This window comes from Hemibagrus wyckioides, linkage group LG18, assembly GCF_019097595.1.
Source record: "Hemibagrus wyckioides isolate EC202008001 linkage group LG18, SWU_Hwy_1.0, whole genome shotgun sequence".
Taxonomy (NCBI): domain Eukaryota; kingdom Metazoa; phylum Chordata; class Actinopteri; order Siluriformes; family Bagridae; genus Hemibagrus; species Hemibagrus wyckioides.
In genome coordinates this window covers 23,678,274-23,703,038 of record NC_080727.1, presented here as the reverse complement: position 1 = coordinate 23,703,038, position 24,765 = coordinate 23,678,274, and the positions used below count along the sequence as shown (strand labels likewise).

Here is a 24,765-nt window from a genome sequence, read left to right as displayed (position 1 = left end):
CTTTGCAGGACAGACAGGAAAACTTCAAATGAACAACTATAAACGATGTGAAAGCATGCACAGAGCCCCTTGCAGAAAACAGCTGGAGTATAGATCTCCAAGTTAACAGCAGACGCAAAGCTCATTGATTAGCTCCCTTGGTGAGAAATGTCAGCCAAACATCTGTAGCCTTTAGGTAGGAGGTGCAGAACAGACGATAAGTGAAAGGAGAACAAATCAGGAGCAGAAAAAGTGGAGTGAATAAATAAGGAAAAGCCAAGAGAGACAGAGGAGGGACTCACAGAGAAGCAGCGGTTAAGACGCTTTAGCCGGTCTTTTGTTCCTCCTTAATGCTTCCTCCCCCTCAGCCCGCCTTCCATCTCCATCACTCAGCGGGAGCGTGGTTTGTGGGAGACACACACTTGCCGTTCCACTCAGTAGATATCGGTGGTGCTGCCTCGCTAGTGCTCTGTCCTGACACGGTAGTAAGACTTCGCTCCTCCCTCTGGCGCATTCACACAAACGAACGCAGCAGAATGATGACCGGGCGGCTTTTAATGGATTCTGCAAGACTGCTGTGGTTTCTCGGCTCCACCGTTTTGTTTTTCTCATCAGATGCACCACACTGTCACTCCATGTCCTGTTTCTTTAGCATGGGAGGAAACCACATGCCAGAGGTACTACTGAACACAGAATGATGAATAAGAGCAGTTCTGCTCTGTGTAGCAGCACATGCTCTAATTCCCTCCTGCCTTCCCCTCTGTGCACCCTCCTCCCCCTACACACTCTCATTGGTACAGTCCGTGGGACAAAGCAGGGAACTAGTACACCGAAAGGCAATGGTGGAAGGAGGGGGCTGCCCTTGCAACGGCCCAGACTGCATCTCCAGCACGTGCCCTTGTGTGCTCTTTTCCTCCTCTGGGATTAGTACAGGCCAGACATCAGGAACACAGAGACAGAGACAAATGCTTGGGTGAAGACAAGGGACAATAGGTGCTTGGGAAGGAAGAAAAAGTGAAAACAAGAATGCACTGTCCACACTCAAGCCAGTAAAGGATAATATCAAGAGCAGAGGACTTTCAGATTACTCATAAACCAATTCATGCTGTTTTCCATTTGGTGTTTTATTTTTTTAAACCTGGCCTGAATGAGATGGATCCAGCTGGCTGTGTGGACATCTCCAAGCTAATCATGCAATTCCAAAGCAGGACGGTCGATCTTCTCCAGAGAGCATGTGGTTTTAGAGGAGAGGTGAACTCCAGGCAAGGGCTGTGATAGTAGTGTTAAAACACATAGGCCATGAAGGGATAAAATTTGCCACAGCTGCAATGGCATGCCATCACATCTGAGGACGATTATATAGACTTTCCTGGAGGAGCCTCAAGACACAGAGCAGCCACACGGAAGGCGAGAAGGAGCCAAGAAACTGGCGCACAAGTGAGAAATCTCTCCTGAGAAACTATTGCTGTGGAGAAGAAAAAGGCCATGTTCATGTTGTGGTGTCAGAAATATGTTGTATATGAATATACTTATTGCATCACTGTGATTTCAGTAATGCAAGCCAAAGCGAGTGCTCAGGGACCAAAAAGCAAAGATGATCTCAAAATTGAACTGACCTTTCCATAATCAAGTTCATATGGCACACAGTTTGCAAAGAAAACAATGATCAAATACAGAGCTTTTATTAACGTCTCCAAAGAACACACGGAGATTAATCAATCCACAGGGGAAAGTTTGGAATGACTATTTCTGAAATATCAGAATTAAGTCACTCTGAAATCTTCGAACAGGGAAGCAGCCAAAATTTACACATTTTTCTCCCTCAAAGACCACATGGTATCGATTAGCCAGTGTAGGTTTGTAGAGTTGTAAGGACTTGATATGTCTGTGCCTTTAATAATACATTCAACAGCCATAATAAAACAGGCTATTAATATAAATTACAGGCTACATTACATGAAGTTACATTTAAACCTAATTAGCTATGCCACATCGATGCCAGGAGCCTAGGGTGGGAGGGATCGTATATTCTCTGTCCTGTCAATCACAGTGACACTAGCCAATCTGTGTATATCCATATTAGGTTTTTTCTTCCTAAACTTGAACATGAACACGATCCTTCTACTTCAAGAAAATGTTTTGAATAAAGTTTTAAAATCATTGCTGCACATGTAAGTCCAATATTTTTAGGAAATCTAATAGCAATTAATACTGAACTCATGACATGCAAATATTATTGCATCATATAATCCAAAAGTCAATCATGTTTCAGTATGCAAATACAGGCCCAAGTAGGAGGGGCATGTCAAGCCGGGGGACAGTCAAAAAATAGTCGATTCTCTATTTTGTGAATCTTTGTAGACTTGTGACATCAAGCAATATATGATTTATTATAGAAAATACTGTATACCTAAACACACATAGATAATTAATAGATCATAAATGCAGTGTTGGGGAGTAACTAGTTACATGTAACGGCGTTACGTAACTTAATTACAAAATAAATGTAACAGTAACTCGTTACAGTTACTTAGAAAAATATGTAATTAAAATTACAGTTACTTATGAAAATGTTAAAGATTACAAATAGAGTTACATCTGAATATTTTCTTTAAAAAAAACTAGTATATGTTGAATAAATATTAATTTGGTATTAGAGTTAAGCGGTGCTATTCTGATGATTTTGATTGGTTCTCTGGTTTGAATTTGCGGAGCGTCTGCCAATTACGTTAATCCACATTGCCTTGGAAAGCTTTAGGCTAATACACTGTCTGAGAGTGACCACCATGGCGAGTGAAACATGCATTTCAGTCCTGGAAATTTAAAAATAATTTCATCCTGAAATCCAATAAGGGGCAAATATAACAGTTCAGGGGGAAATTAGTTTCCCGGCTGTTAAAATGCTTTCAGTATCAAAGGCTTCAATGTTGAACCTGAGGAAGCATCTGCAGGTATGGAACCTTGCCTTTCTTTATTTTATAATATATTTAAAATGTAAAATTTTTGTCATTATTGTGAGTGTACAGAAATAAAAACAGACCCTTTAGTTTGGAATGATATATTACTCGTTTCTGTATAATAAAAAGTGACGGAGTGGTCAGTTGATTTACTGAAGCTGCTCTGTGGAAAAAAATCCACTAAAATGCGCCTGTGCATTCATCGAGCCCACAGAGTACTCAAGACCTGTATTCATAACATTCACAACAAATTAGCTAGTCTGCTAGCCATGGGAGTCGCTAGGCCATTTTATAGCCCCCCTAAAATTCTGCGATTGTCCATAAACTGTGCACGAATAAGTGACCTCAGTCCGCTTTAAATTTCATATGAAAATGGCGGCAGATTTCGGCTCCTCCCCCTCTTTCAGAGTGCGTTCTTCAATCCGCAAACCGCGGCGTCACAGAGCGAGGATCAGAGGACAAGTGTGTGTGTGTGTGTGTGAGAGTGTATGTGAGATCAGGAAGACTCATATTTCATATCATATTTTATTTTTTATTTATATTATATTTTTATTTACACCTATACTTTCATATTTTATTTTATTTTTATTTATCTATATTTTAATTATTTTATTTTCTATTTTTATACTTTTAAGATACTCCAGTTTTACTGTTATCTTTATTTTTTATGGATCTTTCTCAAATACTTTTTATAAATGTTTACATGCCGGACAGTCGTGAAAAAACATTTCACTGCATGTTGTAATGTGTATGTAAATGTATGTGACAAATAAAAATTTGAATTTGTCTTGTTCAGTACTCAGATGTTATACACATCTGTTCAATACAGTGGAATGCTGCATTAAGTTTACCATCCTACCCTGTTAGTCAAACCTTTATTTTATTTTATTATTTATTTTTTATTTTTTTACTATTATACCCTCATTGGGGGCGGAGCCCCCCTTAAATGAAAATCCTAAAATCGTCCCTGCTGCTAGCTCCCTTTACCAGACACACTTCTATTTCTGAACCCTTTGACAGAAAATATATATCTCACACTTTTCCTCCTTGTAAATGTGTTGGTGTCAGATCTAATATAACTCAGTTATTTTAGCGCTGTAGTGTACATTATGATGACTCTTTACAGATTATTTTTTTTCCCAAGGCATTGTTACTTGCCAGTGTGTCCTGTCATAGCTATGCAAAGATTTGATTCCTAAAACAGTATTAAACAGTTTTTGTTTTGAAGTCTGGTTTTGTGGCTGGGCTTAAAATGAAATTAATATAATCTTAATTCAAGTGATGAAAAGATTTAAAATTCTAACAGTAAACAAAGTTGAGTTCTACTGTAAGGTTAACCCTGCCTGGGATAAATGTTTGGAAATGATTTCGTTGAAAATATCCATTAGAAACTTAAAAGTAATCAAAAAGTAATCAGTTACTTTACTTTGATAAAGTCATTGAAAAGTTACACGACTTATTACATTTTAAACAGAGGAACTTGTAATCTGTAACCTATTACATTTCCAAAGTAACCTACCCAACACTGGGTAAATGTAACCTGATGAACGGATAACTCTTTAGCAGGATGGTAGAATGGATGACCTATAACCTGAGCCCAGGCTCATAAACTGGATCAGAAGAAATCAAATGCCAACAATTATAAACTTCAGAACATAATCATCCAATAATGACTCAGTTCATGTGTGCCACTGAAAAGCCACATGATTTAAAAGAATAAACATTTCACTAAAAAAAACACCAAATATCTGTGTACTGAATCTACACGAGAGATGAAGCTGAATCTCCGTGTTATATTTATTGCATTAATAAGGTGTTTAACTTCACCAGCCTGTACATATCTTAAAAACCTACCAACACACTCACTCACAGGATGTGGCTGTTCAGTTTAGTCTGATGACTTTTCAAGAAGTGGTGTCTACCCCTGAAAGAACACCTTGCAGTTTCTAAAGATCATCAAAGCAACTAAGATTAATGGTGCTGCAGAAACGGCCTGTTTCTTTTGGTCCTATGTGAGAGGAAGTAACAATGCTAGTAATAAAGTAGGCCAGATCTCATCTGTCTGAAGGTTTTCACCGGCATAATGAAAAACCTGACGTTCTGCTCTACAGATCCTGCTCGGCAGCTAGCACACGTCACACGCAGCTCTGCTTTATTATTAGCAGTCTAGCCCAGTTTCAAGCTACAAAACGATCCGGACTCTTTACACCACGTTACATATTTTCACACTCTTTATTTAAATAAGGGGGCCGAGCTTGTGTCAGATATGTTCAATGCGACACGTTTACAGAGCTACACAATATGTGCAAGATGGATGTGTTAAAGCAGCTGAGCAGAGAGTGGAGGTTAAATGTGGTGGAAAGTGGAAGAGGCACAAAAAAGGTCTACAAAGGCCTGCATTACAGGTATAGAGTACACTTTCATCCATTAGCAGCTAGGTTTCCATTCAAGTGATAACATGTTTTAGCAATTTAAAATAGCCAAGTCACCACACAAGTGATTTTTCGTGAAACATTTGCATACACCGATCAGGCAGAACATAATAGGAAAAATGGACAAGTGTAAGGATTTGAGCGAGTTTGACGAAGGGCCAAATTGTGATGGCTAGACCACTGGATCAGAGATTCTCCAAAACTGCAGCTCTTGTGGGGTGTTCCCGGTCTGCAGTGGTCAGTATCTATCAAAAGTGGTCCAGGGAAGGAACAGTGGTGAACCGGTGACAGCGAAGGGGAGAGAAGGCTGGCCCGTGTGATCCGATCCAACAGACGAGCTACTGTTGCTCTGATTACTGAAGAAGTTAATGCTGGGTCTGATAGAAAAGGGGTCAGAATACACAGTGCAGGACGGGTCAGGGCTGTTTTGGCAGCAAAAGGGGGACCAATGCAATATTATGTTATGTTATGCCTGATCGGTGTACATCAGTAATATTTTCTGCATATAAACAAAACTTTTTTTCCCATTACTCATCACTAACCATAAATGTTTCCATATGGGCAACAGTCTGTAGGCCACCTGACCATTACATCCAAAAATCATTCCACCTTTAGTCCATTTGGTGTTATAATATGCCTTACACTTTCCACTAGATTTTGGAGCGTGGCTTTGGGGATTAGTGCTCACTCCGCCAGAAGAGCATTAGTGAGGTCAGGCACTGAAGTTTAGTAAAAAGACCTCAAGTTCTTCCAATCCAACACTAGCATCCATGTCTTCATGAAGCTCACTGTGTGTACAGAGACACTAGCATGCTGTAACATGTTTGAGCTGCTCAGCTGCAGTGAAAGGAAATCTTAATCTTTATATTACATCATGAAGTTTCTACACAATGGTGTGCTCCTAACTATTTGTTAAAACTGGTGGAAAACACGTACAGATACACAAGCACATGATATTTCAGAAAGATGTTTTTAACAGCAAACATTTGAAAAGACAGATTTTTCTGAATAGGAACAAAGCATGAAAATAGTTATGAGAAAATGTGAGGAGCAGTGAGGGAATGTTTTTGACAGGAAAAACACTGCAATTAGGCAGCAGTTTTGTGTCATCATTTATTCTGCAGTAGAACAGAAGCCATACACCAGCATTGAGCTAAAATCTTCTCTCTCCATGGGAATGTAATGCCTTCACTCTTCTCTCTAACAAATGATCTATTTCTAAAGGAAACCAGAGTTAACCAAAGCAAAGAGTAAATAGAATAGTGAAAAATAGCAGGTAAGATGAAACATTCTGTACGGAGATGATAATTTAACCATTATGGACGACTTTATTTGGGTAAGAATTTATTTCAGATCAGCTGGATGTCTGATTTGAATTGTTTGTGCTTGTATTCACTATTATCTATTATCTTAATTAAACAGATAGTATTTACACATTCATAATACATATTTGCAAACAATGATTTTAAAGTCTTGTTAAAAATTATACTAAATGCATATCAGAATTATGACGTATTGCATTTTATACGTGTAATTTCACCCACTCTCAAGCTCTCTCATGTGAAGAAAATGGGATGAAATGTTGCCTGCTAATGCGCATCCTGCCTGCAGGAGTATAACAGTACAGGACATTATATTTAAATGCATTCAGGTTCTGTTTTGGAGCGTAATTGAAATGGAAATGCTTTGGAATAGCCATGGGCGGGGTGACTGCCTCATACTGAATGGGGGTGGTGATGGATACAAACAGTGATTAATCACCCATCTAGTGACGGGGGTTTTACAGCACTAAAAAGAAATTGGTATGAACTGAAAAACGGAGGTTAAAATCACATACGTAACTGGAATGAGATATATTCTCTAATATTCCACGCTTCCCACAGACTGCTGATAATTCAAATATTTATTTAGCTCCCATACGGAAGCACGGAAGACTCTGCCCAGCTTGCAGCTTTACAGAACGCTGATGTCCACAAAAGCTCACAGTAGGAGGTGGGGTCCAAGAAAAGCTCTGCAGCTTGAAACCCCTCCCCCAGACGTTTGTTTTCTCCATCAGTAAGTACTCCACTACGCCAGCTGAGACAGCGTGTCATTACGGCGTGTACACAGAGTGCACGTGTTCAGTGTACACATGCGCAGGGAAGCATGGCCGCTGCAGCACTGCTGAGACTGAGTGTAAAGCTGGCAGCTACACGATCTAGCGGTTCCTTCAGGGTCTGGGCTCTGAGGATGCTGACGCTACAACAGCACTCCCAAAGGACTCTGAAAGAAAACCTGGTCCAAGCGCACTAATATCTAACATGATTATTCAGATAAGCATGAAACCTAAACCAGAATTCATTCTGCACTGAACACACATCACTGCATTAGTGCTGGCTAATGAAAGAAAGCTAGTTATAACCAGTAAATCTCAGTAAATGTTTATATGCATCTGATAACTGCATCAGAAGTGCACTTAAACTGGCCGTGAAATGTCGTTTAGCTGTAATTCAATTCTGTAAATTAAATGGATTTCATTCTGAAACAGGACTGCTTGACTGACTTACACAATAACCAGTTGCATTAAAGATAAACCATAGAGCCTCGAAATAAATACAAAACCCTTAGTAGCTTGTAAACATCACCAGTCCTGCCCACTCTTCCTGCGTCCGAGAGCGAGGTAGCTGAATTCGGACATCTTTGGAGCTGTATTTCCAGAACCACGTGCTGCTACACAAGGTACATAGGTACTTGTTTCTGGAAATGTTTCGATGTATTTAGTTTTATACAGAAAAAATGCACGTTGCTTTACATTATTTATGATTCAGAAATGTATTGAAAAGTCATGATTTTTCTTCATTTAAAATTTGTTAAAAATATCCTTAGAATCATAATGAATACAAATCATGGAGACAATATCATCAATGAAATCATGACCAGAAAGTATCGCTGCACCCCTAGAAGGAGCTAGTACTATTATTATTAGCTTGAATACAAATGTAAGAGAAGTGGAGAAACTGAACAAATACAGAACAATTTTCAATTTTCTACAAGGACAACCAGCTTCCACAAAGTCTTCAAATATATACAGTCACACAGAACCATCCCCTCCACAGGATCCTGTATACTCACACACGGTCATTACTCTGTATTAAAGCAATTACCTAACTCATCGTACTTTGTAGTTAATATACATTCGTTAGCACATAATTAGCTTAATTAATTCGATTTCCAGAAAACCAAAACAAGGGCAAGCTCAACAGAGCTAGCTTATGAATTTATAATTGGTCCAGCCTTGTTATAATAAAAATAGAGTGTGTTACAGAAAACGTTACGGCCATGCAAAAACTATTAGATCATTTTAATTTTAAATAACAAAAAGATGAAATAGGTTACAATATGAGGACCATCAGGACTGTTCTGTGTGATTAAACTCCTCATGTTACCCATGTCTTCATTTTTCTGAGATGTCCTGTATGGTGATACTGATCTATCCCCAGTTTACCAACCAAAAAAGGAATGTTGAAAATGAATTTTTGCTCAGTTATAGCATCAAGGGATTTTCGAGACCAGTTTTGTTTTTCTTCATGCTGTGGCGTTTTATTGCATTTGGGACAGTGTTTACTTGCATACAAATGCACTGTTATAATCTGATCTAAACCGTCATGGTCTAGTGTTTACACAGCAGAAATCAGATAATAATTGTGCTAGCACTGTGCATGGATCCAGTGAAAGCTGTTCAGATCTGCGCGAGGAAGAATGCAATATATTCAGCAGCAGAAAAGCCAAACGACAGGATAAGCAATCACCGGAGTGAAAAACCGGGGCAGGTTAGCTTTATTTTGGATCTCGGTGAGACGGAATAATAAAGGCAATCAGTCAACTAGAGGCAGAACTCAACCAAATATTTCCTCTGCCTCATAAATCTGGGCAGCGACATTAACAGTGCAGAAGCCATGTCTGTTTCCAACAGCCTGCCCAAGACTAGCAGATGGAGCAGATCAACACATTAATACTGGCTTGAAAATAAACAGCTGACCATTCCAAGCTGAGAGGAGACACCGGGCTTCCCTGTCCGGTACTGAGGGTGGACAGAGGATTGGGCGAATGGGATGAGTTTTAATCCAGTGGTTTTTTTTTTACTCCCAGGTTAACTGGCCTTCTTCAGTGGATTGGCACACTGGCCTGATGCTGCTAAGTGACTCCACTTGAGATAGCACTACAACTCTAACATCAAACTGATGTGTGTGGGGTTGACAGTAGACATACTGACCCCTGGGGTGGAGGAGGCCTCTCTCTGCCTCTTCTCTTCAGGCTGTCTAATATCTTAAAGAGCCCACACGCCGTCCACCACAGATGAGAGGTGAAAGTGGTTGACTCTCTACATAGAAAAGATGTGGAGAGACAGATTCAGAAAGGGAGAGGGAGATAAAAACAGTGACTGCTACAGAGCTGAGAAGACTGAGGCATGGTTTTTTGGGGCTGCTGGACATAAGCACGCTGGCATGGACACAAAACTCAGAAAACCCTCCACTACTAACATGAGCAACTTAGCTAAGCAACCTAGCAAAGATAACGGCAACATATAAAATATATAGCAAAAGAAAATGTAACCCGTCATGCCATGACCAGTCATGTGTATGTGTAAGTATGTGGACACCTGCCGTCTGTGTGCTAGGCCTTTTCCTGATCTCACCAATGCTCTTGCTCCAAAATTTTGTGGAAAGTCTTCCCAGAAGAGTGGAGCTTATTGTAACAGCAAATGGATTATACAAAATGAACAAAATGCACATGAGAATTATAGTTATGTCCACAAACCTTTGGACATATTGTGTATCTTTATCTTAACCCAAAAACTACTGAACATTTAACACATATGAAGAGGACACTACGATTGCATTGGTGCCAGTAGGGATTAGTTATGGGATGGGTCACTGCAATAAGCCTGATGGTAACACAACTAGCTGATCTAATGCTACACATGCTTGGCATTACAATGGTAGACATCAGAAAAAAGCTACGTATAAAATAAACTTCAATGCTTCATTGGTAATCATTATTATAAAAGAACATCTTCAGGGGACGTAACCTACATTTATGTGCATGGAAAATCAAGTCACCGCACAAGCTCGGATTTGGAGCTTTGGATTTGAACGGTCAACCAGCAGACAAATTTGACCAACAGCCGAAAAATTAGAATGAAATAAACGTACAAACAAAAGAAAGCAAACGTATAATAAAATAGATAAAATGCACAAAGCATATTAAACTACAGCAACACTAATAGAACAAAAACTAAAGAAGACTGTGCAGATATCTTAGAACACTAGAAAGATGTTTTTAAAATGCACCATACACAGCAAAGAAACGAGTATAGATTCATTTTTGCCTGAGCAGACAAACTTTACAGAAGTGTGACTTGTACCAGAGTGGTTTATACAGTATATTGTCAAAAGTCTTGGGACACCCCTCCAAATCATTGAGTTCAGGGGTTGGACTCGGCCCCTTAGTTCCAGTGAAAGGAACTCTTAATGCTTCAGCTTCATACCAAGACATTTTGGACAATTTCATGCTCTTTGTGGGAACAGTTTGGGGATGACCCCTTCCTGTTCCAACATGACTGTACACCAGTGACCAAAGCAAGGTCCATAAAGACATGGATGAGAGAGTTTGGTGTGGAGGAACTTGACTGGCCTGCACAGAGTCCTGACCTCAACCCCATAGAACACCTTTGGGATGAATTAGAGTGGAGACTGTGAGCCAGACCTTCTTGTCCAACATCAGTGCCTGACCTCACAAATGTGCTTCTAAAGGAATGATCAAGAATTCCCATAAACACACTCCTAAACCTTGTGGAAAGCCTTCCCAGAAGAGTTGAAGCTGTTATAGCTGGAAAGGGCGAGACAACTCCATATTACATTCATGTGCATGTAAAGGCAGACGTCCCAAAACTTTTGGCAATATAGTATATGTTGTATACACTGTATTGTTCAGAGGTAGGCGTGTCCACTCAGGGACATGGTAGTGAGGGCGTGGAGTAAACTATGTGTTCATGAGGTGTGTATCCGTGGGAAGAGTGCCAGAGTGCCATTTGAGATTAGAGTGAAATGGGGGCAGGAACAGCACGTGGCCCAGTAACAGCACAGTCAGAGTCACTGTAAAACCCTCACAGCAACTGGATCCTTTCACTCAGTCACTCAGCAGGCCAGGAGGGGAATCCATGGAAACTATTTCCTTTGGTTTAACAGTCAATGAGGGTTTAGAACACACAGTCCGAGGGGGGTAAACACACACCCTGCCGCAGCCTGTCTATTTTCTGCAGTTGGAAATTTCAGGCTTGGCTGTAACTAAATCTGAGTCGTGCTTTAGTCTTTGACTCGTTGCGGTTCCTGTTCAGTGCCAGGTACCGTGCCACACGCTTCCAGTGACTGCTCCAGAAAGATCTGTAGCACAAGTCTTTCATTGTGCGCAATGGCAAAGCCAGGGACAATAAACCTCCCTACGTCCACTGTCCATTGATATGTGAAATGCTAAGCAAGCGCCAGAGTGCACACACAGTCTGCTTTTCTCGAAGAGCGGAAATTCGATCCTAATCCGAGACTGCAGAGTCACGAGAAAAGCTTTCCGCTCAGAGCTTTTCAGCTGGGATTCGGGTCAGAATGTTGTTTTAGAGTTTATTAAAAGTATTTCAGCACACACTGCCAGAAGAGGTCAAGGCAATTATGAAAATGTCCACTGATTTAGCATTTAGTGGAAGATGAAGACAGGTTTGAGTGCTAATAGCCAAACAGGTATTTAAATCTAGGATCTAAGAGACTTCTAGGATAACAAATTCACTTTATTCACACAGTTCACTATGCTAAGTGTGTTGTGCACAGTGTGAACGCCGCTGGCTGAATCTCAGCCCAAAACAACACAATAAGGTTTGGTTCAGGCCTGTAATTACAAGCCATTCTTAAACCAGTGTGAGGAGGACGACGTGCAGTGTGTGAGGAGAAATACAGAGACCATGCTAAAAGTGCATGATGCACAGCAAAGCATTTGTTGTGAGCTCCATTTACACACGGCTCGAATCTGGAGTGTGTTTTTTTGAATAAACCATGATTATGAGACGATTATAAAGCAGCAAAGGGAAGGATTTACGTCACTGTCATACCCTGCTGCTTTTGTTGCCCACTGGCAAGAGCAATCAGTTACTGCCCTCTACTGGAGGAGCACACTCACAACTGTGTGTATGGATTCTGACTGGTATCATCAGGAGACTGCAATTCAAATCACTGACCGCTATGCATGGAAATAGAATTGAGGTTTTTTTTACACTCAGTGAGTGGGTAAAATTAGCCCTAATATTGCCATGCCATTAAAAGACTTAGCAGATTTATGGGCTCTAGCCAATCATAGATTTTTTTAGAGAATAATAATGTAATGCATATGCCTCTGCTTTACTCAGCTTATCCTCTCCTTTTGTTGTGAGCCAACAAGGACACGGCTACAGGTGAACTGCAGACCCCCTGCATATCAAGTCTTCAGGTTTGTCGGCAGATTTCCATTCCAGCCAAACAGGAGCCACGTCTAATGGTCACCTTAAAGACCAAGATCGACTGATTAAACATGTGGATTCAGGAGAAGCTCCCACCCAGGTGGAACGAGCCCTGCAGCCATGCTGGCCTTTTGAGGAGAACGGTGAAGAACCCTGTCTTAAACCACAACATTGAGGAAAGAAGATTCCGACGTTATCAGAAGCCTAACACTGTCACGAGACACACAGAGTTCACATAAGTCAAAAAATATTTTCTGTATATGCAAATGTGCATGCTTTTATGAACAGCAAGACAATGAACAAATCTGCAACTGTGTAAACATAAAAGTATCATATTTACAATCATGCAGCGTTTACAATAATTAAGATGTAATCACAATTCACAGTTTAGAATCATACGACTTCCACATACACTCAGGAATCACAGGCTACAGCGTCAAAACACACGAGCACTACATCAGTGTTTACACCAAAATATTTTTCTACAGTAAGGACTCTGGACTGCGGTGTGGATGTGAACCAAGCACTTGAAAATGACTGAAGCATCAAGTATAGACATGTGAAAAGCAGCTTGTTGTGCAGACAGCTCATTGGGGAAGGAAAATTTTTATTGACTTTAATAAATAATTTTCACTACATGGCTTATTGAAAAAATAAAGATTGAAAACAAAAAAAGAATGTTTAAAGCTTAATTAACCATCAAAATCTAAATACAAGTTATTTGTGACATATACATTACTGCACAGTGAAATTCTTTCTTCGTATATTTCATCCTTGGGGGTTGTGGTCAGAGCGCAGGGTCAGCCATGATACAGTGCCCCTGGAGCAGGGTGGGTTGGGGGCCTTGCTCAAGGGCCCAGCAGTCAACGACCCATAGCCTTTACCACCTGAGCCACCACCAGCCCACTCTGAACTGTTTTATTTACAACCATAATCTAATCACAAAAAGTTAGACAATGTCATATACATTTGTGTTTTTATTTTATTCCATTTTTTTATTGTATAATTAACAGACTTTTATTTTATTTTTTGTATTATATCCTGATACTCTATTTTATACTTGATATTTTTATATTCTAGTTTTTACATTTTTATTCCCATTATAGGACAGTCATAAAAAACATTTCACTACATGTCGTACTGTGTATGATTGTGTATGTGATGAATAAAGTTTGAATTTGCACTGCTCCTGATTTATTTTCTCTTACTGATACATGAACTACAAATGAAATTTACATTAAGTCACAAACAAAAATGTTTAATTCACCTATAAATAACCATTTTCACACATTCTCCCAGTATTCCACATCACTAAAACCCAATACTACATATAATTACAAATATATTTGAGCTCTCTCACATTTTCATCTAAGTTGCATGCATACTTTTGAGATTACAGCATTAGCAGGTACAAAGTAATAAGTAGGTGTTTAAGCGTCCAGACTATTTGGTCTGAGCTTCTTTGTTCAGGATTAGTATTCTAAGCAGAAAGCCCCCGATGGTTCCCACCCGGAGCTTCCCCATCTATTATCTCTTACGGTGTGTACTTCATTATCAGCTCTAATCCGTAACACAAGAGCCCACAGACCACAGGGTCCTCCTTCTCAACACACTTCTGTCTCCATGCAACAAGACTCCATTCACAACCTACTAAATCCTTTTAGTCCTTTTCTATACACCAGTGCTACAGGCTATAATAAGAGAAATGTAAAATGAGCAGGATTCGGGAATAGGAATTGTGAAACACCGAAAGTGAAGAGTGCATCCTGAAGGACTGAGAGCTTGTAAAGACGTTTACGAGACTATTCTCAGCCTGGGTAGAAAGGGAACAGTAAACGCTGCTGAATAAAGAAAATACACCAGTAAATAAATAAATAAATAAATAAATAAAGCACATTAATCGGAATAGTCGAGCCACATTAGAGTGCAATGTGCATGTAAAACATTTACTCATTTGCTGTCACTAGAAATATACACAGGGCCCAAATCTCAACCAGTGCACAAAGAGGAAGCAGGAACAGCTGGAGCAGAGCTTTATTGCTTGTTTGTGAGGCATGTTAATTATATCTGTCACTGCTTTCCACTTCGACAGCAGCTGTCTCTGTAAGAAACACACCGACGCTGCGTTCGGTCCCGCATTAAAACCCTAACCCTTTAATGCATACGCAACGTGAAAGCACATGCTACACTCACAGCTCACTGAGCTTCTGTAACAACAAACTGAACATCTTACCTGTATGCTCCCAAAGTCCACGTTTTCATAATGGAAATGTGCGCATTCGGCTAACTTTGGAAAGTGGCCCTTGGTGAATGACAGTCTAAAAGAAAAAAAAAAACACAACAATGCAGGAAAACATTTCAGTGAGTGCAGACTGGGTTATAAAGCAGATTGTGTGAAAAGTACTATTTGAAAGGAAAAAGATGTGTTTAAAGAGAAATCCTGGAGGAGCAGGGGTGGAATGAATCAGCATATTATATCATACAAGCCTGAGCAAAAGTGCAGCTATTCTTTGTATTGGCACTGCTGTGTTTATGCTGTGTCTAATCACTGAATGAAAACTGGACAGATGTGTAAAGACTTACTGGACTGTCCCTACACCCTTTTCCCCTAGGGATAAGACACAAATCTTACCAATGTATCAGACATACTGAGATGCACTGATAGCCCACTGTTTCATGTACAATCAATTCAGTCCATGCTTTTCTCCTCTTACAGATCATTTGACATTCAGTTATAATTTTCTTATTTATTCGTGTTTTTTTTCAAATGCTTATTTATTCGAATGGTTGACACCAACAAAACTCTCTAGTTAAAAAAAATCCTGACCATTAATTCTGCAAACTCAGAACTCACTAGTATCAAAGACTGATACACTGACTTGGGATTATGAGCAGGAGTCTTATATATACACATTATACACAGATCAGCCATAACATTATGACCACTGCCAGGTGAAGTGAATAAGACTGAGTATCTCCTCATCATGGCACCTGTTAGTGGGTGGGATATATTAGGCAGCAAGTCAACATTTTGTCCTCAAAGTTGATGTTAGAAGCAGGAAAAATGGACAAGTGTAAGGATTTGAGCGAGTTTGACCAAAAGGGCCAAATTGTGATGGCTAGACCACTGGATCAGAACATCTCCAAAACTGCAGCTCTTGTGGGGTGTTCCCGGTCTGCAGTGGTCAGTATCTATCAAAAGTGGTCCAAGGAAGGAACAGTGGTGAACCGGTGACAGGGTCATGGACGGCCGAGGCTCATTGATGCACGTGGGGAGCGAAGGCTGGCCCGTGTGATCCGATCCAACAGACGAGCTACTGTTGCTCAAACTGCTGAAGAAGTTAATGCTGGTTCTGATAGAAAGGGGTCAGAATACACAGTGCAGGACGGTTTGTTGTGTATGGGGCCGCATAGCTGCAGACCGGTCAGGGTGCCTGTACTGACCCCTGTGCACCACAGAAAGCGCCAATATTTGGCATGTGAGCATCAGAACTGGACCATGGAGCAATGGAAGAAGGTGGCCTGGTCTGATGAATCACGTTTTCTTTTACATCACGTGGATGGCCGGTGCGTGTGCGTCTCTTACCTGAGGAACACATGGCACCAGGATGCACTATGGGAAGAAGGTGGACGCAGTGTCCTGCTTTGGGCAGTGGTCTGCTGGGAAACCTTGGGTCCTGCATCCATGTGGATGTTACTTTGACACGTACCACCTACCTAAGCATTGTTGCAGACCATGTGCACCCTTTCATGGAAACAGTATTCCCTGATGGCTGTGGTCTCTTTCAGCAGGATAATGCACCGTGCCACAAAGCAGAAATGGTTCAGGAATGGTTTGATGACCACAACAACCAGTTTGAGGTGTTGACTCCGCCTCCGAATTCCCCAGATCTCAATCCAATCCAGCATTTGTGGGATGTGCTGGACAAACAAGTCCGATCCATGGAAGCCCCACAAAGGATCTGCTGCTAACATCTTGGTGCCAGATCCCACAGCACACCTTCAGGGATCTAGTGGAGTCCATGCCTCGATGGGTCAGGGCTGTTTTGGCAGCAAAAGGGGGACCAACACAATATTAGGCAGGTGGTCATAATGTTATGGCTAATCAGTGTATATAACGTTGCGCGCCCGTGTGTGTGTGTGTGTGTGTGCGCATGCTCTGTTTGAGAGTGAAATTCACATTTTTGTAAAACATATTCCTGAACAGTAGTGAAGGCTTCAGTTTAAGAAACAATGCAGCATGAACTATGGCAACAATAACAGGACAAATATTGGACCAAAAAAACAAAGTCTCTGGAGTGCTGTTTCAGAGGCAGAACCAATAAACAAAATGAAAATATCTGGAACATAAATGACGCAGATGGAATGGCACAAAATACGTTTCCATCTCTAAGCACACAACCTCAGGGAATGAGCCTTCAAACCCCAGAGCAAATTACAGTTTAGAAATATATTATGAGTAAAAAGTAAAAAATGAACTTACTTTTTAACATTCTTGACCTTCATGCTGGCAGTGCTGCTGCAGGAGCGGATCAGAGGCTCACTGCTCAGTTCTGGGATTTCGGCGCTCCGTGCCTGCAGAGAGGACAAAGCTGTGAGCATCGGACACAAACCTTAAACACGATGTAGAAGTGACATTGTGATTCTTTGACATTGTGACATTCAAGTGACATTGTGTGTGTTTCTCATAAAAAGGTGAGGTGCACAAACAGGAAGCACCTGCAGAATTCAATTTACAGATGGTAAGCCATGGAGGACAAAACAGGTCACTAAATGACAGTCAGGGCCGGAGGACACGAGGACAGGAGGACCGAGGAGTATTTACAGCAAGGATGAAGGACACTTGAGTGTGACGTGAATGTCAACATTTAGGAGTGAAGCTAAGAGGAACTCCTGCTGAGGAGGAAGCCTAAATCCATGGACAGCTGGTAGGTCTTATAAACCTGCATGCAGTCACTTCAACATCCAGCCAAATGCAAGACAGACATGGTTTCTGGCAAGGTCGAGTAAAACGACTCAGAGAGTCAATAACACTTATAAAATATGAATCATCCTTGTGGCTGCAGCACAGTCAGATAGCGGCTCATCAAAAGCATCGTAAGTGGAGATGGTGTAAATACAGTGCTGTATTTCAGGACGAGTTCTGTCTAATTAATGCGAGAGGAAATGTACGTGGTTAAAGATGCAGCAGTCAGAGTCTGGGAAAAATGTGGAAAAACACATCACACATACTTGAAGGAAACTTTAATGATGGAGGGATCCATTAGCTGCAGATTGGAAATATTTACTGTGTAAATGAACAACGTACGCGAGCCAGATTTCACATATGCGCTGAAACGAGGATTCAGAAACTCTATCGAACGGGGCTCGTCAAATGATAATCAGCAGTCCAGCAACACGAAAGCTTAAACCCACACAGTTTAGATATATTTTCAGTGACTTTTCTTTTCTTTTTTTTTTTAAAACAGCTCAGCTTTGCTAGGAGAACATCTGTATCAGCTTTATCCAATTACAGGCTCTTAATTGGAGGCAGATCACAAGTCAGAGAGGGATGTTTACTCTGAAGTTTTCATTCATTCATCTTCGATAAATACTTTATCCTGTCATTTTGGCTTGAATTGCTAAACATTTTATATTAGTGCTAGTTGCTGATCTGGACATTTCTATGGAACTAGAACTTTCTGCATAATTAACAGAATTTTCTATTAAAACTCAAGGGCATGATTTCAAGCGGGGCTTTAGTGTGCACCTGATGCACACATGAACAACCTTCATGAATAGTAGCTCAGATAGTTGTCTCATGTCAAACTAAAAACCTATGTGTAACTGGGAAATTACATTTTTTCATCATTCTGTAGTCTCCAAGTCAATCCAAGAGGACTGGAAGTTAATGTGCCTGGTGTTTCAATCAGTAAACTCCTGGCTTAATCATCTGCCAACAAAATGACAAGAATGTGATTGTCATAGTTGGTATGCAAGAGGATTAATAAAGGGGGAATATTAAAAAGAACAGTTTTGCTCTATTTATTAAGATTTGTGTAGTCTCCTTCTCGTACTTGAGCGCATGCTTATTTTTTGAGAATACTTAAATCACAGTATTCGAGTTCACTCCGCTCCACTACATGCATTATTAATCACTATTACAGGGTCGAGAATAATGATGTATTTAACACAGCAAGAGTATAAGCCAATTAAAAGGCAGTATGTATGTGATTTTAAATAATTTCGAGAGCCAATAAAACTGAAGAGGACACACTGGAGATGCCAGATGCTTAGTCAGCAGCAGTAATGTCTGAGACACTGAAGACAGATAAGCATCACTGCTCCCATTTATCAGGTATCTTTAGCATTTGTCATGAAAACAAGACAAATGTGACAAATGATCTGCACATTGTGTGAATCAAAACCTGTGGAGAAACGGCCACTTCACAGCTCAACATCCAGCTAGAGGGAACATGTACAGGTATGACTGATGTACACTAGCTTGCTCATCATTTAAAACTTTACAGAATGAAAGCTCTGTAACCTTAAGAGCTCACTTCAGTGTTCAGAAGCAAGAGTTTGTGCCGTTAAATATATCCAAGTGCTGCTACAACATATACTATATTGCCAAAAGTTTTGGGATGTCTGTGTTTCCATGCACATGAATGTAATATGGAGTTGTCCCGCCCTTTGCAGCTATAACAGCTTCAACTATTCCGGTGAAGGCTTTCCACAAGGTTTAGGAGTGTGTTTATGGGAATTTTTGACCATTCTGTTGGACGAGAAGGTCTGGCTCACAGTCTCTGCTCTAATTCATCCCAAAGGTGTTCTATGGGGTTGAGGTCAGGACTCTGTGCAGGACAGTCAAGTTCCTCCACACCAAACTCACTCATCCATGTCTTTATGGACCTTGCTTTGGTCACTGGTGTGCAGTCATGTTGGAACAGGAAGGGGTCATCCCCAAACTGTTCCCACAAAGAGCATGAAATTGTCCAGAATGTCTTGGTATGAAGCTGAAGCATTAAGAGTTCCTTTCACTGGAACTAAGGGGCCGAGTCCAACCCCTGAAAAACAACACCTGAACTCAATGATTTGGAGGGGTGTCCCAAAACTTTTGCCAATATAGTGTAGGTAACGCTCAGGATGTGTGTGTAAGTGAAGTAATCTTTGCTAGACAGCCACCTATATAGCTAGGTAACTAGCTAACGAACCTAGCAATATAATCCAAACACAAGAACAGCTATCTAATTAGTCTAGTTTGAGATCTAAAAGATTTTGCTTTCAATCGAGTGAATTTGTATGCCAGTGGTTAAACTTTTTACCTATTACCAGTATTAAAGCATGCCTAAATACGAGGCTTCTTCAATAACTGAGGGGAAATTATAAATGTACTGATGATACCTGTGACACTCATATTGACCTATCCTGTGCAATACACACTACAGCTAAACACTCACTAATTTCCACATTAGAGGACGGCTTCCTCATTCTCCCTTCATACATCACTGGTATACTACACACATCAGGTGCTATACAATAAATGTAGTGAACTGACCACACGTTAAAATATAAATGACCAGTGAGAAATAATGTGTTACCCGTCATTCTCCCGCCTTGACATATAATTTGTGACTGAAACGATAAGATAAACACAGAGAGTGCCATCGTATTTGTGATACTCTGATCGCTGTGAATAGCCCCCCCAACCCCCCGCCCCATCCGTCTGTACTCAAAACAACATCAGCTATCGGTGAGGTTGCCATGGAGACCGCGCCATTCCAGCTGCACAGAACGCACTGGAAGCGTGTGTCGGGTTGTTAAATTGGACACGAATCCAAATCGTGAACATGGTGAACAAAATAACATGCACAGACCCAAACTCTGGACATGAGAGGCTCTTTGAGTGTAATAGCTAAACTGATATCATGTCTCCAGTGTAATAACTCATTTAGAATATCATTTATCTGACTAAAACCAATGCAAAGTAATGTAATTAGTGTAAAAGGCACTGTGTGGGTGGATGGTGTGTGTGTGTGTGAGAGAGAGAGAGAGAGAGAGAGAGAGAGAGAGAGAGAGTGTGTGTGTGTGTGCATGTGAAGATTTGCATCTCACCATAGCGCTGATGGTTTCCTCCCAGTCAGGCCTTTCCCGCGGGTGAATACTCCTGGCAAGCTCGGGCACTATGTCGTCCACTTCCAGGTTGCGGCCAGGCCTCAGTCCTCTGGGAAAGCAGAGGGAGAGGGGAAGGAAAACAAGTACAAGTGTGAGCATTAGTCATGTGCGTGGATAAATAGTTATACAGCATCGCATCACTACAAATGAGCTTTTGTTAAATCAAATTAAAAAGAAAACTTGGAAAACTATCTAAAGCGTAACTCTTGGGAAGGATTAATAAAAAGCTGGAGGAAACGGACTGTTTGTATGCTCTGGGAAGTAAGAGATGACGGTCACTACCTGATCTGTGCACCATGCCGAAACTTTCATTCCATTCCAACACTGGCCATTGCATTTCTGCATGGCATGAAAGATCTTATTTCCTGTGAATACATGTAATCCCTGAATCTAATATTCTCTCATTCTTATTCTCTCAAGTGTTAACACAGTTTTCATAATGCTTTCAGCACTTGCTATTACACCACACTGAGCCTGATGCGAAAAGAACAGCAGAACACAGACACATGATCAACAGAAATCTCACACAAACAATGATATGAGATCTGAGAGCATAATAATGACCATTGCGTTGAGGTCAGTTGTTGTCAGGTGCTGATCAAAGATTACAGAAGGGATTAGTTTTAAACCTGTAATGTTTGTACACTTTTGCTTACATGACTCTTTCATAATGGAACTGTAGAAGTGTCCTTCATAACATGGACACCACTGTATGGCCATAAGCATGTGTACCTATGTGCGGTCCTTTCCTAAACAGTTGCTGTACATTTGGATGTATTGTCTAGAATGGCTTTGTGTGTTGAAGCATTAAGAGTTCCCCTAACTGGACCTAAAGGGAGCAATGCCCCTGTGCACACTAAACAATGATCTTGAGGTTGTATTGGTAAATCCTGACAAAAAAACTCCAAAATCTAGAGCAAAGCCTTCTCAGAAGTCTTACAGGGCAAAGGGGAAGACAAATCCATACTGATGGCCATAGATTTGGAATGAGATGTTCAAGAAACACACAGGACTAAGATGGTCAGGTGTACCCATACTTTTGGCTATATCATATTATTTATAAATCGTTGCATAACATAACATAATAGTTGCATAATGGTGTGTGCTATACAAATATAAAGTCAGGCTTCCAGTGAGGATACAGCTCCTACTGATGAAATTTTTTTGAACCAACCTCATGTTGATTGATTGTGTGCTCAGAGATGACTAAATACAGTGTGTCACAGCAATTAAGCATGTTTTCCAACTAAAAAGGGAACATCTGCCTGTAAAATAATGAACATGATGAGATTAAAGTTACCAGCCCACCTGTGAGTGTGTTATAAAACAGTAGGTACTACAAGCAGGATGAGTCGAAAGAACAAACAACTAGCATGGTTGATCACAGAGTAGCTTCTGTAAAGCATGGGCTTACATGCATCAAATATTGTTGTAATATATCAAACATTTCTGAGACTGAGATAAAACCAATTGAATGATTGTTCAGCCGATTCCTATACGTGTACACATTTCTTTGCTACTTTCTTGAAATCAACTTTTTTCAAAAGCTTGAACTTTTAGTCCATCCATCCATCTATCCATCCACCCATTTAACCATCCATTCATCCATCCATCTATCCACCCATTTATCCATCCATCTACCCATTTATCCATTTGCTGGATTATTTAGATACTAAACTACTATACTCAGTGTCATAAGAATCCTAGTTTCTTCCAAATTGGAAAACATCTGCTTTAAATTCTACATGATAAATTCGCTCATCTTTATGTTACCAGATAGCATCTAAACAGAACTATAGGGAATGAACTAGCATGCTTCTTGATTAACCATAAATCTGGAAAACACAGCAGTGTCCAAAATATCATTTCCCTCTCTAGTATGAGGCATAATGAAGAAAATCACTCTGGAACCAATTACATAAAAACCCTGTGCTTCATGGATTAACCCAGCCTGGATCATTTGGAGCAGAGCATTCTGGGTTGCACTTAATCAATATGTGTATTTTATACAATACAACACCGTTTCTGCAGCAAACACAGTGAACGATGAGCCTTCCAACTTACTGAGGTAATGAGGTTTCTGTAAACGCTTCATGACCTACATGGCTCCATTCTGTAAATTGCTCAAAATAAGGGAATGTGGAGCAAACCGAATTCTAAGCAAGCTCAACGAGAAAGAAACGAGCAGTTTCTATTTGCTCCATGCAGCTAAAACCCATTCATCTCTGACACAGATTCAGTTCCCACAACACGCCCTTGTGGAAGAAACTAACAAATTATAAAAGGAGAAGCAGAGTGTTAGAAAGAGGACAGTAGATACGCAAAGGAAACGTGGATGTGAGAAACACATTCAGTCGGATCCAAGACAAATTCCTTTCTGATGAGATCTAACCTACATCATGCAGGCCTCCACTCCACCCAGTGCTTGCAGCCAGTTCTCATGAGCACATATAAACCTTGCTCAATATCTCCACACCTCAGGCTGTATAGACACGTGGCTGACCTCAAACTGTCATCCTCCTTTCATACAGCGTCACTTGCATGCTTGATCTCAGGGGGAGGAGCCTGGAGAGCACGCTACAAACCTCTGACAGATCCCTGAGCAGTGGAGCGGCATTAGTTCTACGAGTCGTGTGGGTGACTGTAGATAGAGAGGTGTGGCTCAATGCCCGTCATGTGATGACATCTGGCACGGGTACAAAAAGATGGCGCCATGGCAGTGATGAAGAAGCACTGAAGACTTCCCTTATTCAACACTTCCAGCTTAATGAACCACAAAATCGGTCCAACAGTGAACACAATCAATGATTCATCAGCCACAGACTGGAGGGATAACCACCAACACCAGGCATGGCGGAGGAGATGGAGCGTAGGCCTGCAATCTACTGAAATAATGCTGCATGGTAATGACTTTCACGATTATTTAATAAACGTTGACAGAGTATCACAATTATTCAACTGATTTAGCAACCCAATTTAGTGTGCTCTGTCGTTTTAAATAAATAGGGCTACGTTAACAGCCCTGTAACCTAAGGTTGCGTGAACACATCCTTCTACATGCTGACATTTTCACATTATGTATGTATATATATATATATATATATATATATATATATATATATACACACACATATACACAGTATCTCACAAAAGTGAGTACACCCCTCACATTTGTGTAAATATTTTATTATATCTTTTCATGTGACAACACTGAAGAAATGACCCTCTGCTCCAATGTACAGTAGTGAGTGTCCAGCCTGTATAACAGTGTAAATTTGCTGTCCCCTCAAAATAACTCAACACACAGACATTAATGTCTAAACCGTTGGCTACAAAAGTGAGTACACCCCTAAGTGGAAATGTCCAAACTGGGCCCAAAGTGTCAATATTTTGTGTGGCCACCATTATTTTCCAGCACTGCCTTAACCCTCTTGGGCATGGAGTTCACCAGAGCTTCACAGGTTGCCATTGGAGTCCTCTTCCACTCCTCCATGATGACATCACAGAGCTGGTGGATGTTAGAGACCTTGTGCTCCCCCACCTTCTGTTTGAGGATGTCCCACAGATGCTCAATAGGGTTTAGGTCTGGAGACATGCTTGGCCAGTCCATCACCAAGGCGGTGGTCATCTTGGAGGTGTGTTTGGGGTCGTTATGTTGGAATACTGCCCTGCGGCCCAGTCTCTGAAGGGAGGGGATCATGCTCTGCTTCAGTATGTCACAGTA

General features: G+C 40.8%; 1 protein-coding gene across 5 annotated transcripts in view; it reads right to left on the bottom strand.

The window, feature by feature from the left end:
- arhgap32b (Rho GTPase activating protein 32b) overlaps nt 1-24,765 on the bottom strand; it is a 111,702-nt gene that overhangs the window by 43,015 nt on the left and 43,922 nt on the right. For 4 of the 5 annotated variants that reach the window (XM_058416142.1, XM_058416144.1, XM_058416143.1 and 1 more), the window contains 3 exons: nt 20,982-21,090; nt 17,371-17,462; nt 15,121-15,205 (listed from right to left, as the gene is read on the bottom strand). In XM_058416142.1, the coding sequence (XP_058272125.1) occupies nt 15,121-15,205; nt 17,371-17,462; nt 20,982-21,090 (286 nt within the window). Of the gene's footprint in view, nt 1-281; nt 488-15,120; nt 15,206-17,370; nt 17,463-20,981; nt 21,091-24,765 lie in introns of those variants that run through there. The other variant, XM_058416146.1, reaches the window with a different exon arrangement.